Consider the following 16,033-nt stretch of genomic DNA (forward strand, 5'->3'; position numbering starts at 1 on the left):
GAGGCTTTGGATCCCTTTGGAACAGGTAATGAGTTGCCTGACATAGGTGCTGGAAATCAAACTGGCCCTCTGCAGGAGCGGTGGGTGCTTTCAACCGTGCACCCTTCACTCTAGCCCAGTGCTGGCGTTTCTAAGTGCTGTGTGAACTAGCTGCCGGGTTGATTTGCCAGATTCTGGATGAAATTAGAGCCTCTGACTGTTAGTGTTCTGTTTTGTTTTTCACTTTTTAAGGCAGGGTCTCTTTACATAGCCCTGGTTCTCTTGAACTCGCAGAGATCCATCTGCCTGCCTCTGCATGTCCCCCTCCCCTGCCCACCAAGTGCTGGCTTAAAGGCCTGTGCCACCACCTCACACCATAACCTTGAATTTCTGGTCCTCTGGCCTTCACCTCTGGAATGCTGAGATTTCACCACCACCACACCTTGTGTATACAGCATTGGAAACCAGACCCAGGTCTCCATGCATCCTAGGCAACCGCTTCGCTGAGCTACGCCCCCAGCTGTTTTGCAGGCTTTTAATTTCCCCCTGGTAAATTTGGATACAGTACTTTTTTGTAACTACCAGTCTCGCCTGGACCCTGTTATTTGTCCTGCATCTGGACACTTTACCCTCCCCATCATCCCTCTGCTCCAGAAGAGACCTTTAGAGTGCTTTATCTCCCTCCTGTCACAACTACGGAACATCCAGGAAGCAAATTGAAAGGAAATGGTCATTAGGTTTCAGCTTGGGCTCTGCAAATCACAACCCCAGCCCCAGGAAAGAGCACTTTCCAGTGCGTCACATAGTTTGGCCTGCCTGTAAGTGTTACAGATTGAATGACATGGGAGGTTTAATGAGGCAAATGTGAATTTGTTTGTGTTTTAGTCTGGTTTTGAGAGAGTGTGTTTTGCCATGTAGATTGTGGTGGCTTTAAACTTGAAATCCTTCTGCTTCAGCATCCGGAGAGTGCACCACCATGCAGGCCTTTTTAGACAGGGTCTCTTGCTATAGCCCTGGCTATTCTGGAACTCATTACATAGACTGAACTGGCCTCTTCTTATTTTTTATTTTTTGTTTTTAATTATTTATTTTTATAGCTGAGTGGTGGTGGCATACACCTTTAATTCCAGCACTCAGGAGGCAAAGACAGACAGGCAAATCTCTGTGAGTATGAGGCCAGCCTGGTCTACAGAGCTAGTTCCAGGACAGCTAGGGCTGATATACAGAGAAACCCTGTCTCAAAAAAAAATATTTATTTTTAAAAAATATTTATTTTGTGTTCATTGTTATTTTGCCTGCATGTATGTCTATGTGAAGTGTCTCTGAGTTCCACGTCAGGTTAGCCTACAGAGCAGTTCCAGGACAGTTAAGGCCATACAGAAAAACCTTGTCTTGGAAAACAAACAAAACAAAACCAAACAAAAGAGTTCCTTCCTGGGCTGGAGAGATGGCTCAGAGGTTAAGAGCATTGCCTGCTCTTCCAAAGGTCCTGAGTTCAATTCCCAGCAACCACATGGTGGCTCACAACCATCTGTAATGGGGTCTGGTGCCCTCTTCTGGCCTGCATGCATACACACAGACAGAATATTGTATACATAATAAATAAATATATTTTTTTAAAAAGTCCCTTCCTAGCCGGGCGGTGGTGGCGCACGCCTTTAATCCCAGCACTCGGAAGGCAGAGGCAGGCGGATCTCTGTGAGTTCGAGGCCAGCCTGGTCTACAAGAGCTAGTTCCAGGACAGGCTCTAAAAAAGCTGCAGAGAAACCCTGTCTCGAAAAACCAAAAAAAAAAAAAAAAAAAAAAAAGTTCCTTCCTAGATTTTTACGTATTATTTATTTTTGAAGAGTCTTCTTTAACCTGGGTTGGTTTCAAACTTGCTGTGTATCTGAGGATGACCCTGAATTTCTGATACTTCTGCCTCCACAGCCCAAATGTTGGCACACAGTTTATGCCAAACCTAGGCAAGCACTCTACCACCCGAGTTACCATCCCAACCTCTTAATTTACAATAGATAGCAAAATAAATATGAACAAAATAATTCTCAGATGTCACTACCTGGAAGCATTGTAATTCTATGCATTTTTTTTTTCAAGACAGGGTTTCTCTGTGTAGCTCTGGCTGTCCTGGAACTTGGTTTGTAGACTAAGCTGGCCTCGAACTCGTAGAGCTTAGCCTATCTCTGTCTCCTGAGTGCTGTGATTAAAGGCATGTGCCATCATTTGGCTCTATGCATCTTTTTAATCTCTGAGATTTGAAAATATTTTTCATAGCTTGTGCTGTGTGTATATTATAAAAAAATAAAATAAATAAAAAGGTGAGTATTGCGTTGGTGCAGTTTTGGGTCTTGTTTTTTTTTTTTTTTTTTCCCCTAAGAAGGAAGCAGCGTCTGTGTGACTCTTGTTCATAGGGTTTGTTCTCAGAGGCTGCTTTGCTGGGATCTCCCCGGGCTAAGGAGATAAAACAGTCCAAAGCCAGGCCCAGGGACTTCTTGGTCTCTTCCTCCCTCTTTCTGGTTTTGAAGATCTGAAAACTCTTCTGGCTTCAGAGGAACTGCAGTGAGTTGATTCTCATGTATCTGGAGAAGAGGACATAGAGGCGGCGGAACCAGACGAGCTGACTCTGGTGGCAGGACATGGCTTTCTGGAAGAATCAGAGGACACTGGCTCTGGCTCTTATTTTCAGACCTTCCCTTCTCACTAGATCAGGGCACACCGACCCACAGTCTCCCACTCCCAGCTCTAATGATTCTCAGAGTCACCTGCCCCGCTGCTGGCTTTTTTTTTTTTTTTAAAAAAAGATTATTTTATATGTATGGGTGCACATGTATATGTATCCCTTATGTATAGTACCCATGGAGGCCAGAAGAGGGTGAAGACACCCTGGAACTAGAGTTTCAGATGGTTATGGGGTGCTCAAGGTGGGTGCAAGGAACTGAACTTGATACAAGAGCACCAAGTGTTCTAAACCACTGAGCCATCTCTCCAGCCACTTATTTATTTTACTGATGCTATTATGTATTTCTGAGTTTCCTAAAACGAGCGTGTTGCCATTTATTTATTTAAAGTCTTTATAATCAGAAAAAAGGCCCAAGTCATTGAAAATACATGCCTGTCAGGTGTAGCTGAAATCGTCTAGCAAGCAGGGCTGGCCTTGTCCCCCTGGAGGGGGCTTTGCCAGGGAGCAGGGCTTTGCGGAGCCCAGGGACCTGAGGCTGGGCTCACAGGGCAGTATCCAGGAAGTACACTCCTTACCTTGGCCTGTGCCACTTCTCCGCTGGTGAGCACGAAGAGGGCATCCTGGGATGAGAGGAGAGACCAGGGCAGATCCAGGAGGTAGAGATACTTCCGGAGCACACTCACAGACTGCAGAGTGAGTACCGAACACCCTGGGCAAGGAGCGATGGCAGAGGGGATCACACTGCTGCTCTCAGCCGGGCATTTCCCTGAGCACCCTCCCTCTCCAGGTGGCTCAAGGCAGGCCGAGCAGTTGCTCTCCAGCTCCTGGGTGCCTGGTGGCACTTTGACCAGTATTCTCCAGTACGGGAAGAGTGACAGGGCCACAGAGCTCCCGCCCACTGTTTGTGTAACTAACTGTGAGAGGAAGGGGCTGCCAGAGGGTGGAGGGAGGATGACGGAGACAGGAATGTCTGAGTCAGGAGGCTGAAGACTCATTTCAGCTTTGCTCCAACACAAGGCGCTGGGTGTGGTGGCTTCTACCTGTCACCCCAGCTCTTGGATGGCAGAGACAGGTGGACTCCCATGAGTCAGAGGCAAGCCTGGGTTCCATAATGAATTTGAGGTTAGCCTGGGCTTCAGAATGAGACCCTATCTGTGGAAAAACAAACAAAGGAACAAACAAACAAACAAAAAAAAACCTGATGCATAGATTCCCTTAACTGCTCTGGATTTTAGCTTCCTAGCTGCTAAAGCAGTGTTGATAGTGTAGGGCCTGCCCATCTTACATGGTGGACAGAAGCCCACAGCCTGTGAGGACTGCACACATCACTTAGGTTTCACTGTTGATCTCATGTCACCCTTGTAAGGCAGGACAGGCCAGAACTTGCTCAGAGAAGTAGCGTAGGACATCAGGCAGCGGATGGCCAGTGTGGTCCTATGCCTCCCAGGCAGTGACTGCCCAGTGGGGTCCTAGGTTTCACGGGGAGGGGTTAGAAAGTGCACTATTTCAAGCTCATCGATCTATAGGAAACTTGTGAGTCACCTTTATAACCCTTAATTGAGTGGGTGATGGGAGGTGAGTTTGGACAGACTGATGGAATGTCGGCAGTGGAAAAGAGCTACCTTCCCTGGGAGGAAACTAGATAGGGTGCTTGGCAGTGGAAACAGTCTGAACCCCACACAGACCTGACTGGTGAAGGGTGAGTGGCCCACCTTCCAACACAGCTGCTCTGTGTCTAGGTGTCCTTCAGTGCACAGCAATGCTGTTCTAGGACCCTCACAAACACTACAGTTATGGATGCTCAAGTCTCTCATATAAAATGATGGAGGACTTACACAGAACCTACCCACATTCTCTTGTATATGTTAAATCATCTCTAGGTTACCTATAATCCCTAAAATAAGGCAAATGCCATGGAAATAGTTGCTACATTGCATTGTCTAGGGACCAATGATGAAGAAAGAATCTGCATGTTCTGTACAGGTGCCCTTCCCCCCTGCATTTAAACATTTGTGTGTGTGTGCGCGTGTGCACGTGCTCATGCTTGCCTGACTTTATGTGCACCACATTTGTGCACAGGGTGTCTGATGTCCCTGGAACTGGAGTTATAGGTTGTTGTAATCCGCCTGATATGGGTGAAGGGAACTGAACCCAGGCCTTTTGTGAGTGCTCTTAACTGGGCAGCCACGTCTCCAGCATCCCCTGAATAATTTTGATCCCAAGCTGTGAAATTTATGGGTACATAGAAACCCACAGATATAGAGGGATGACAATATTTGCAAATTTCCCTGGTAAATTTCTTTCTTTTTTTTTTTTTTTTTTGGTTTTTCGAGACAGGGTTTCTCTGTAGCTTTGGAGCCTGTCCTGGAACTAGCTCTTGTAGACCAGGCTGGTCTCGAACTCACAAAGATCCGCCTGCCTCTGCCTTCCGAGTGCTGGGATTAAAGGCGTGCGCCACCGCCGCCCGGCTCCTGGTAAATTTCTTAAAGGGATAGTAACCATTGTCTATTTGCAATAAAACCAGGCCTTCCTTACCTGTAGGCAGCTTCCCTTCAGAGTGCAGGGCCCTGGAGGATGGAGAGGACAAACATTAGAGAGGGAAGGAGTCAACTTAACTCTTCTGTGTTAACAGGAGGGACCTTCAGAGCAAGGCCTGTGCGGCCCAGGCCCAACCAAATGCACAGCCTCCCCATGGTTTCTACTGCATGAACCAGCATCTAAATATACAGGATTCTACTATACCTCTGGCTATTGCTGAGGGGAGCAGAGTGGGCATTTCATCCCCATTCAGCTTGATCCAGAAGCTGGTGTACAGCTTACAGAACAGTCTGGCCAAGTGTTACCCATTAGAGTAAATGGGTAACTATCCTTAAACACTTTGAGTTAGCCGGCCTTGGTGGTAAACACCTTTAATCCCAGCACTCAGGAGGCAGAGGCAGATAGATCTCTGAGTTCAAGACCAGCCTGGTCTACATAGTGAGTTCCAGGACAGTCAGGGCTATGCAGAGAAATGTTGTCTTGAAAAAACAAAAAGTAAATACAAAACAAAAAAGAAATTATATACTTGGGAGGCAGAGACAGGCATATCTCTGTGAGTTCAAAGCCAGGCTGGTCTACAGAGTGAGTTTCAGGACAGCCAGAGCTATCACAGATAAAAATCCTGTCTTGAAAAACCAAAACAACAACAACAACACACACACACACACACACACACATACACATATATCGTGAGTCTAATGAAAGAATGTTTGAACATGTTAATTATGTTTCATATTTTCTTTCTTCTTTTGACCCCCCTCACTCCCACTGTCTGACAATGAAAACTTTTCTGAGCTTACTACTCTAAGGAGGGGCATGGTAAATTCAATACCAGTAATTGCTGGATTGCTTCCTGGCTTTGTTATCAGAGGACGGGGGACACGGGACACAGAAGAAGTGGGTAGACCTAGACAACACAGACACACACACACACACACACACACACACACAAATAGGGGCTCAGGGGCAGGGGTCAAAGTGAAGGAGTCAAGATAGAGTTAGTTGGTAAATGCATGGGAACCCTAAGAATAAGAAAAGCTGAAAGAGGTTTCTGGGATCCTGAGAGACATCTTGTCCTGCACTCTGGGCAGAGCCAGTGTGACTTTGAGGTAGATGCACTGGTCCAGAAGTGAGAACTGGAGGCCCACACCACGTAATCACACTCACAGCCCTTGTGACCCTTGAAGAACCTTACTGAGCATGACTGGGAAGAGAGCCCTGGGCACAGGGACACAGAGGGGCCTTGGGTAGGAAGAAAGACAGGAAGAGACTGGGAGATGACAAGGGAGACCGGGGTAGAAACAGTGTCAGCAAGTCAAAGCAGCATTTTGACAAGTGACAGGGTCAAATGCCACACAAGGGCACAGGCGAGGATGAAGGTGGGTCTGATGGACTCAGCAGACAGGAGGAGGATGTGGAGAAAACTTTCAGTAGCTGGTCAGCGTGCCATGCACTGTTTTCTCTGAAGTGCAGGCTCACATGAGTACAGAGAGGACTCATGAACTCTGAGAGCCCATGACACTCCAGCGTCTGAAGAAATACCAGTCGTAGGCAGCCTGTTGGCAGAAAGCTGTACCCTGCCCTGAATGACGTCCTCCCAGGGCCCCCTCAGTGTTGACTAGTGTCCTTGTTGGCTCCCTGTTGCTGTGATAAATACCATGACTAAAAGCGACTCTGGGGGTTTTCATCTTAAAACCCCCAGATCACTGTTTATCACAGGAAAGTCAGGTCAAGAATTCAAACAGGAACCTGGAGGCAGGAACTGAAGCAGAGGCCATGGAGAAGAGCTTCTTACTGGCTTGCTATCTTTGGCTTGCTGGGCCAGCTTTCTTGTACACCCAGGACCACCTGCCATGGGGGATACCGCCCACAGTAGGCTGGGCCCCTCTACATCAATCATCAATTAAGAAAATGCCCCACAGGCTTTCCTTCAGGCCATTTTGATGGAGGCCTTTTCTTAATTGACATTTCCTCTTCCCAGATGACCCTAGCTGTGTCAAGCTGACAAAAAACAAGCATCACAAGCAGGGATGGAACTAACCAAGTCCCCTCAAGTGCCTTGCCCGCTGTCTGCTGAGGTGCTCTTGGTTTGTTTATAGCAAGCTTAAGCTGACCATTTTCCTGGTGCATACTTGGGCACAAATTTATAAGGCTCTGTGTGGACCTGGAATGAAGTGGAGCCCCTGTTTCTACCTGCCAATGGCTTGCTTTCCAGCATTCCAGTCTTTAGAAGAACAAGTTTGGCTAAATGTCCACTCCTGGAATACACACTTTTTTGTGTATCTTCACCCAAAAGATTGCATCGTCTACTGAAACCTGTGGTGTGACTTTTTTAACTATGAATGAACCTAATGCAACTATTAACACATAGCTGTATCTGTGGCCTCGGCTGGTCCAGGAAATGAATGGTTTTTACAAGAGGGGAGAGAAGTGTGGTGTCATCATCCCACAGTCAAAGAATCAGGGTTAACTGGGAAGAAGATATGAGAGTACTAATTTCTAGCACCTTCCAAAGTTGCATACAATTAAAGACGAGGCTGGGGAGCCATCAAGCTGGGTTTGCCTTCACGTGAACCTAATGGAAGCAGCCAATGGAGGCACCTAATGGAAGAGAGAACTGGGATTCCCGAGTGAGAGGCTTGTCTCTGCTAATGTTGAGTCTTGTGATTGGCAAACATATTTACTGCCTGTCAAATGAGAGGGTTGTGGGGAGGTGACCAGTGAGGTCATCTCCAGCTTCATAACGTTGACAGCTTCAGTCTGAGAATGGTAAACATGTTTAGAAGAAGGGAAAGTAAGACTTTCCAGTGTCCCTTTCTTTCCTCGGCAGCTAGGACAGAACCTGCACTCTGCAGAAGTATTCTCTGGAGGAGAGGGAACACAGTCTGTTTGTTTGACCCTAAGTCATGCACCATTTTTGAGGCTCCATTTTGGTTTCACTGATAAGATGAGATAGTCTTGCTTGTGGCCTAAAATGCCTGATGCAGAGACCATCCTGCCAGTCTCCCGAATGCCAGGCTAACAGGCATGCTAACAGGCAGACACAGAGACCTTTCTGCCAGTCTCCTGAATGCTAGGCTAACAGGCAGACACAGAGACCTCCCTGCCAGTCTTCCAAATGCCAGGCTAACAGGCATGCTAACAGGCAGACACTCTAGACCTTCCTGCCAGTCTCCTGAATGCTAGGCTAACAGGCAACAATTGGGATGTCATATTATGCAGGTATGTCATTGTTTTCCCAAAGCCTGGGAACAGCTTAAGAGAAACCTAAGAGAACATCAGCGAGGGGTGGGTGAAAATGGTTAAACTGGGTGCTGGCCATAGCCTCACTCCTGAATTCTCCTTCATTCCTTCCGAGGCTGAGGATTTGGCCTGTCAAGTTTCTGTGGCCACAGTAAAGATGGAAATAGAGTCAGTTACCCCATTTGGAGTATCCAGGGGATAAAATAGAATTCAACTGTTAAAGTGGACAGGTACACACCTGTAATCCCAGCATCAAGAGGCAGAGGCCTGAGGCTTACTGTAAGTTTGAGCCCAACCTGGTCTACATAGTGAGTTCTAGATGAGATAGGACTTGTCTAGACCAGCCAGGATGAGATAGCAAGACCCTGTCTCAAAAACAAAACCAACCGAACAACAAACAAAAATATAAAAAACCCTTCATCCATCCCTAAGGGCCTGTAGGTAGTTAATGACTGCTGCACATACACTTGTGCACACATGTCACACACACACACACACGCCACACACACACGCACGCATGCCACACACACACGCACAGAAAGGAAGGACAGTCAGTCTCTTACCCTAGGGAAGGGGAAGAGAGAGCAATGGAGAATGAATATGATCAAAACACATCATATTCGTGTCTAAGGATAGAAAAACCCACTAGGGGCTGGAGAGATGGCTCAGAGGGTAAGGGCACTAGCTGCTCTTCCAGAGGTCCCGAGTTCGATTCCCAGCAACCACATGGTGGCTCACAACCATCTGTAATATAATGAGACCTGGTGCCTTCTTTGCTAGCAGTACATTGTATGCTTAATAAATAAATCTCTAAAAAAAGAAAGAAAAAAGAAAAACCCACTATCCTGTATATTTAATATAGGCCAATAAAAACTTTCTTTATTTGTCTTGATTTTTCATGACAGAGTTTCTTTGTGTAGCCCTGGGTGACACCATTTTAAATCAGGCTGGCCTCAAACTCACAGATATCCCCCTGCCTCTGTCTCCTAGTGCTCGGATTAAAGGCGTGTGCCACCCACCACCTCCTGGTTTGGCCAATAAAAACTTTTAAAAACACAGTATGTCGCCAGGCGGTGGTGGCACACGCCTTTAATCCCAGCACTCGGGAGGCAGAGGCAGGAGGATCTCTGAGTTCGAGGCTAGCCTGGTCTACAAGAGCTAGTTCCAGGACAGGCTCTAGAAACTACAGGGAAACCCTGTCTCGAAAAAACAAAAACAAAACAAAACAAAACAAAAAACCACAGTATGTCTACTACACTCAATAAATAAAGACTGAAAAATAAAAAAAAAAATCTGAAAAAAAAACCCTGGCTCAGAGGTTAAGAGCATTGACTGTTCTTCCAAAGGTCCTGAGTTCAATTCCCAGCAACCACATGGTGGCTCACAACCATCTGTAATGAGATCTGGTGCCCTCTTCTGGCCTGCAGGTATACATGGCTGAACACTGTGTACGTAATAAATAAATAAATCTTAAAAAAAACCCTGAAAGCCGGGCGGTGGTGGCGCACGCCTTTAATCCCAGCACTCGAGAGGCAGAGGCAGGCAGATCTCTGTGAGTTCGAGGCCAGCCTGGTCTACAAGAGCTAGTTCCAGGACAGGCTCTAAAAAAGCTGCAGAGAAACCCTGTCTCGAAAAACCAAAAAAAAAAAAAAAAAAAAAAAAAAAAAAAAAAAAAAAAAAAAAAAAAAACCCTGAAAAATAAAAAACCTAGGAGACAGTCATTCCCACCCCTACAAAGACTTGTGGGAGTTCTCATAAAGAGGATGTGGGGCTGGAGAGGTGGCTTAGTGGCTTAGAACACGGGTTAGGGGACCCAGGTTCAATTCCCAGCACCCACGCGAAGGCCCACAACCACCCATAACTCTATTCTGTGGGGATCTGACGCCATCTTCTGGCCTCTGTGGGCACTGCATGCACGTGGTACACTGGTACACAGACACACATGAAGGCAGAACACCCATACATGTTTTTAAAAAAAAGATGTGGTGAGGTGGGTAGGTGGTGAGCACTGGGGCAGCGCTGACTGCACGGTGACAAAAGAGAAAGTTTCCCGGGGCTCGGACGACAGGCAGGAAGGTGTTTTAGTGGCTGGGACCCTGGAGCACATAGGGAGACCCCTTCCCACTCCCATCACCCAGAGAAGCATACCTCACAGCTTTGTACAAAGCCACATGATTGCTGTGACCACTGACTCCTTCTGCATCAAAAGTCACCACCTGTAGGGACAGACCCGGGGAGGAAGGGCTCACTCAGAGCTGCGGAATGGCTTCTCCACTGCCTCAGCTTCAAAGCGGCCTTCACCATTCCTTTGGGGAAGGAAAGAGCAGAGCCTGAAACTTTTCAAATTCTGAGCAGCCGGGGTTGCCCCTGAGCAGATGGACCTGTGTGTGGTGACGGTCAGTGTGTGCTTCACTCTCGTTGCTGGTCATAGAAAGAGCAGAGTGGGAGTCGCCTCATGATAGAAACTTGTGTGTGTGTGCAAGGTGTGTGCAAGAATGTGCTCTTGGAGACCAGAGAGGAACTGCAGGTGTCATTCCCCCGGAGATCCCTGCCTTGTTTTTGAGATAAGGGTCCCTCACCTACCTGGAGTTTACTGCCCAGGCTAGCCTGGCAGGCCTGGGAGTACCAGGGATCTGCCTGCCCCTATTTCCCCGATGCTGGGATCATAAACACACAGCATCATGCCTGGCTTTTGTTTGTTGGTTTCCAACATGGGCTCTAGAGATCAAACTTGAATTCTCATGCTTGCAAAGCAAGTCGTTATAGACTGAGGTGACCAAGGCTCGAGACCTTTGCTGAGGGCTGGGGATGTGGCTTAGCTGGTGGAACTTGCACACGTGAAACCCAGAGTTTGTTCCTAAGCACTGTATAAGCTTGATGTGGTGCTGTGTGTAATCCCAGATCCTGGGAGGGAGAGGCATGAGGGTCAGAAGTGTAGGGTTATCCTTGATCTACAGGCCAGCCAGGGATACATGAGAACTTGTCTCAACAGATGTTTGTTTCTTTGCCTGGCCACTTGCTAGCACGTTCACTTCCTTAGCTGGCTGTTGCATAGGTGGATGTAGCCTGGTTCACTGGGTGTCCTTTCCTCGTGCCACCCCACAAGTACAGTGACCTGGAGTCAAGCTCAAAGAAGTCTAGCTCAGGCTGCCTCTTGTTCTGTTTGTACAGATATCTTCAGTGTGGATCACAGAAGCAGCATAAGAAAACGAGGATTCAGGAAAAGACTAGGGATGGTTGGTTAGAGAGTGATGGAACGAGAAGGGCTGTCCCCAAGGACGGAAAGTGTCCTCATACACATGTAGGGGTTAGAACTGAATTGGGTAGTCTGGCGAAAGATTCACTCTTGCTCCATTTATTTTGTGATTATGATTTTTTTTGAGATGTCTCATGTACCCCAGCCTTGCCTCGAACTCTCTATGTAGCTGAGGCTAGCCTTAAATTCCTGGTTTCCTTGTCTCTACCTCCCAGGTGACAGGATTACAGACCTGTACCAATACACCAGGCTTGGTCTTTCTCTTTACACAGGAATGGCCCTGGCTACCATGAGAGCACCATGGAGTGTCAGTGCCAATTCAGGGCATGTCCTACGCGGTCTCACGATGACAAGGAGAAGGACTTTAAGGCCAGGATAAATGTTCCCCTTTGTTAAAACTAAGAAGCAGTTTTTCCTTCTTTCTTGGTTATTGCATTGCTGGGATTCAAACCCAGGGAACGTGTGTATAATTAGGCAAGCACTCAGCCACTTGGCTAGAAACCCCAGCCCTGAAACTCAGAAGCTTTCTGGCTATAGTCCCCCTCTCATTCACTGTCTCAAATCATAATCAGTGCCCCTGGCGGCGGGCACTCTGTTCAGGAATTTTTCTAGGGCCAGGCATGAGAACTGGGTTTTATTACTAAAAGAACATATTTATGTTTCTTCCTAACCAGCAGCAGATCCTGAGACTGTCACCAAGACATTCAACCCATCAGTGTGAAGCTTAGGAGCCATTAAAGGTCATTCCTAGGATGAGCCCGGCGGTGGTGGTGCATGCCTTTAATCCCAGCACTTGGGAGCCAGAGGCAGGTGGATCTCTGTGAGTTCAAGGCCTGCCTGATCTACAAGCTAATTCCAGGACAGGCTCCAAAGCTACAGAGAAACCCTGTCTCGAAAATCAAAAAAAAAAAAAAAAAAAAAAAAAAAAAGTCATCCCTAGGATGGTAATAATATTGGGCCCTTCCATGAGGCTGTGGAGTATGGTTGCTTTATAGGCTTACTCATGTCCTGTTTTTCTGGAATCTGAGTTATTTACTTCATGTAGCAAAGGGATTTTGCCAATTTGATTAAGAATTTCAAGATGGAGAGGTTATTCTGGATGGGTTGGTGAGCTCAATGCAATCATGGTGGACATTACAAGGGAGCACATGAGGGTCAGAGGTAAAGGCCATGTGACAAGAAGCAGAAAGTGACATGATCTCTTTAAAGATGGAGGAAGAAGAAAGAAATGGGCCATGTTGCTCATGCCTTAATCCTGCACTCTGCTCAGAGTAACTCAGCCTCTAAATGAAGACAAATCCTGTTCTCCTGTGCTCAGGACATACCGGGCAGATCAAGAAAGGCCATGACTTCTAAGTTTGGAATGGTGAATTTCCCTTACAAAGGGAGGGAGTGGTAACGGCACACACTTCTGACACACAATGATGAGGACCAGGATTGGGGGTAGTCCCTGGAGAGCCACTACCATAAGAAAGCAGGGTACAGAGGTAAAAAGATGGCTCATTGGCCAACAGTGCTTACTGCTTGCTCTCACAGGAGACCCAGGCAACTCCCGTAACTCTAGTTCCAGGGGACCCAACACCCTTTTCTGGCCTCTATGGGTTCCTGTAGATACATGGTGCACATATACTCATATAGGTTCATATATACATATGACAAAAAGAAAAAAGTCCTTAAAAAAGACTAATGTGTTAATTCACTCAATGAACTTCAGTCATTGACTGAAAGCCCAATAAGCTTCTTAACCAGCAGGCTCTACCTTCTAACAAAACTCAGTCAAATGAGAAGTGCTCTGAATAGCAAAGCTTTGCCATTAACCTATGAATAATCACTATTTGGGGATTTGGAAAGTAAACCTTGGCAACTTTAAAGTGGACTGCTTCGGCCAGGTGTGGTGTGCACACCTTTAATCCTGGCACTTGGGAGGCGGAAGCAGGAGGATTTCTATGTGTTTTGGGCCAGAAATGACGATTACAGAACCCTAACCTGCTAACCCTACGCGAATGTGAAGAATGTGAATCTCTGTTGCTGCTCTAAAATGGTGATTTTCCTTATAAAGTGAATATGAACTTAGCCTTATTTTTTTTTTAAAGAATTGAAGGTTAGCTAGGCATGATGTTGCACGCCTTTAATCCTAGCAAAAATCAGAGGCAAAAGCAGATTGAGCTATGTGAGTTTCAAGGCTAGCCTGTGAGAACCTGTTTCAAACAAGCAAACAAAAGAAATAGAGGCTTAAACCTCACAGCCACAGAACTGGGGATGTAGTTTGACAGATCTAGGGCCTATCATGCCCAAAACTCTGGGTGAGATCCCTAGGCTCCCCCACCCCCCATTGCCCCATATGTCTCTGGAAGCCATCTGGATCATTAAGAATTTTAACATTCATAACACTTATCTTCAAAGTGAGAATCATCCTGTAGCTGTGAAACCACTTGGTAGGAGACGTTCTGGGTCACTGAAAGTCTCTTACGGGCTCCTGAGGTTCTCAATTCTCAGGAGGCAAGAGAAAGGTGGGGGTGCAGGACGTGATTAGAAAATGCTCTCAGCCTGAGGGCTGAGAACTTGCTCACTTGATCATGTATAAGATCAAGATCAAAGGTAATTGGACGGCATGTCTGCTCCTCAGTGGGTTTAGCAGACTGCTCTTTGGAGTGGGCTTGGAGCAGGGCTGGGAGTGGGAGGCAGCCACAGACGAGTAGCAGAAGCTAGTTCGTGTGAAAGGATGGGGCCCTGGGCTTTGCCCAGTGTGGCATTGCCTTACCAGGTTGATGTCATTGACCTCTATGTGTTGGAGGAGGGTGTTGGCCACACTCTCTGTGTCCCACTGCACTCCTGGGTCATCTGGAAACTCGCTGAAAGAGAGAAGAGCACTTGAGGGTGGGACTAACCTTCATCCTTTTTTAAATTTAAATAACTTTATTTTCATTTATTTTATACACCGATTACAGTTTCCCCTCCCTCCTCTCCTCCTTTTCCTCCCCCTCATCTACTTCCCTCCCCCCTACTCCATTCCAGAAAGAGACTGGCTTGACATTTTTGAGACAAGGTTTCTGTGTGTAGCCATGACTGTCCTGGAACTCTTTGTGTAGACCAGGTTGGCCTCGAATTTAGAGATTTGTCTGTTTCCTGAGTTCTGGGATTAAAGGCATGCGCTGCCGCCACCGCCGCCACCACCACACCACCACCACACCACCACCACACCACCACCACCACCACCACCACACCACCACCACACCACCACCACCACACCACCACCACCACACCACCACCACTACCATCACCACACCACCACCACACCACCACCACACCACCACCACACCACCACCACCACCACACCACCACCACACCACCACCATCACCACCACCACACTGCCACCACACCACCACCACCACCACCACCACCACACCACCACCACCATCACACCGCCACCGCCACCACTGCCGCCGCCACCGCTGGGCAGGAATAATCTCGAGACCCAGTGGGTGTGTGCTCAGTTTTGTGAGGAATTATATCAGCAATGGGAGCTCCCACCCTTCACTGCTCAGATTTCAGTTAAATAAGGTTTACAAACACAAAGCTGCCAGAAATCCACGCCCATCAGACACAGCACACACAGTTCTCTTTGCTCCCAGCCAGGCAGGCTGCCTCCACGACCTTCCTGTGGTGAGGGTCAATGACTGACCTTAAAATTCTGGGCCAAGAGTCAGAAGGGTTTCCAGCAGGAAAATGACAGGAGTCTCGTCACTGAGTAATGTCATTATTTCCTTTGACTCATTGGCAACCTCTACCCCACATTCCAGCCTTCTAGAGAGAGCCTAGTTCCGACAGCTCATTTGGGATGTCCCTGCAGTGAGCGTGGCAGACAGCCCAGTGAGCAGAGGCTGGGTTTAGTGAAGGAAGAAACATGGGTACAAAATATAGCCTTGTTCCCTGGAGGTCCATGCCACAGCACGGTTCTGAAGCTCAGAGGATGATCTTCAGGAGTCATGTCTCTCCTTCCATCTTTATGTGAGTTCTGGGATTGAGCCTGGACCATTAGGCTTGGGGGACAAGTGTCTTTCCCCGCTGTCATCCCATTGGCTAGAGACCACAAGTTTTAGAAAACTGGGTGAGCCGGGCGGTGGTGGCGCATGCCTTTAATCCCAGCACTCTGGAGGCAGAGGCAGACGGATCTTTGTGAGTTCGAGGCCAGCCTGGTCTACAAGAGCTAGTTCCGGGACAGGCTCCAAAGCCACAGAGAAACCCTGTCTCGAAAAACAAAACAAAACAAACAAACAAACAAACAAAAAAAAAACAAAAAAAACCCTGGGTGATCAGAACTGGGTCACTGAGATCC

At 47.4% G+C, this 16,033-nt stretch overlaps 1 protein-coding gene across 1 annotated transcript in view; it reads right to left on the reverse strand.

Annotated features, from left to right (window-relative positions):
- Positions 1-2,029: 2,029 nt before the first annotated feature.
- The window catches only part of Pigl (phosphatidylinositol glycan anchor biosynthesis class L), a 64,392-nt gene continuing 50,388 nt past the window's right edge, over positions 2,030-16,033 (reverse strand). The window contains exons 3-7 of the mRNA XM_038324758.2: positions 14,458-14,548; positions 10,589-10,656; positions 5,195-5,226; positions 3,235-3,368; positions 2,030-2,623 (exon numbers count right to left, since the gene is read on the reverse strand). Coding sequence (XP_038180686.1) covers positions 2,525-2,623; positions 3,235-3,368; positions 5,195-5,226; positions 10,589-10,656; positions 14,458-14,548 — 424 coding nt within the window. The 3' untranslated portion in view covers positions 2,030-2,524. The remainder of the gene's footprint in view (positions 2,624-3,234; positions 3,369-5,194; positions 5,227-10,588; positions 10,657-14,457; positions 14,549-16,033) is intronic.

The sequence above is a fragment of the Arvicola amphibius genome, chromosome 4, assembly GCF_903992535.2.
Source record: "Arvicola amphibius chromosome 4, mArvAmp1.2, whole genome shotgun sequence".
NCBI lineage: Eukaryota > Metazoa > Chordata > Mammalia > Rodentia > Cricetidae > Arvicola > Arvicola amphibius.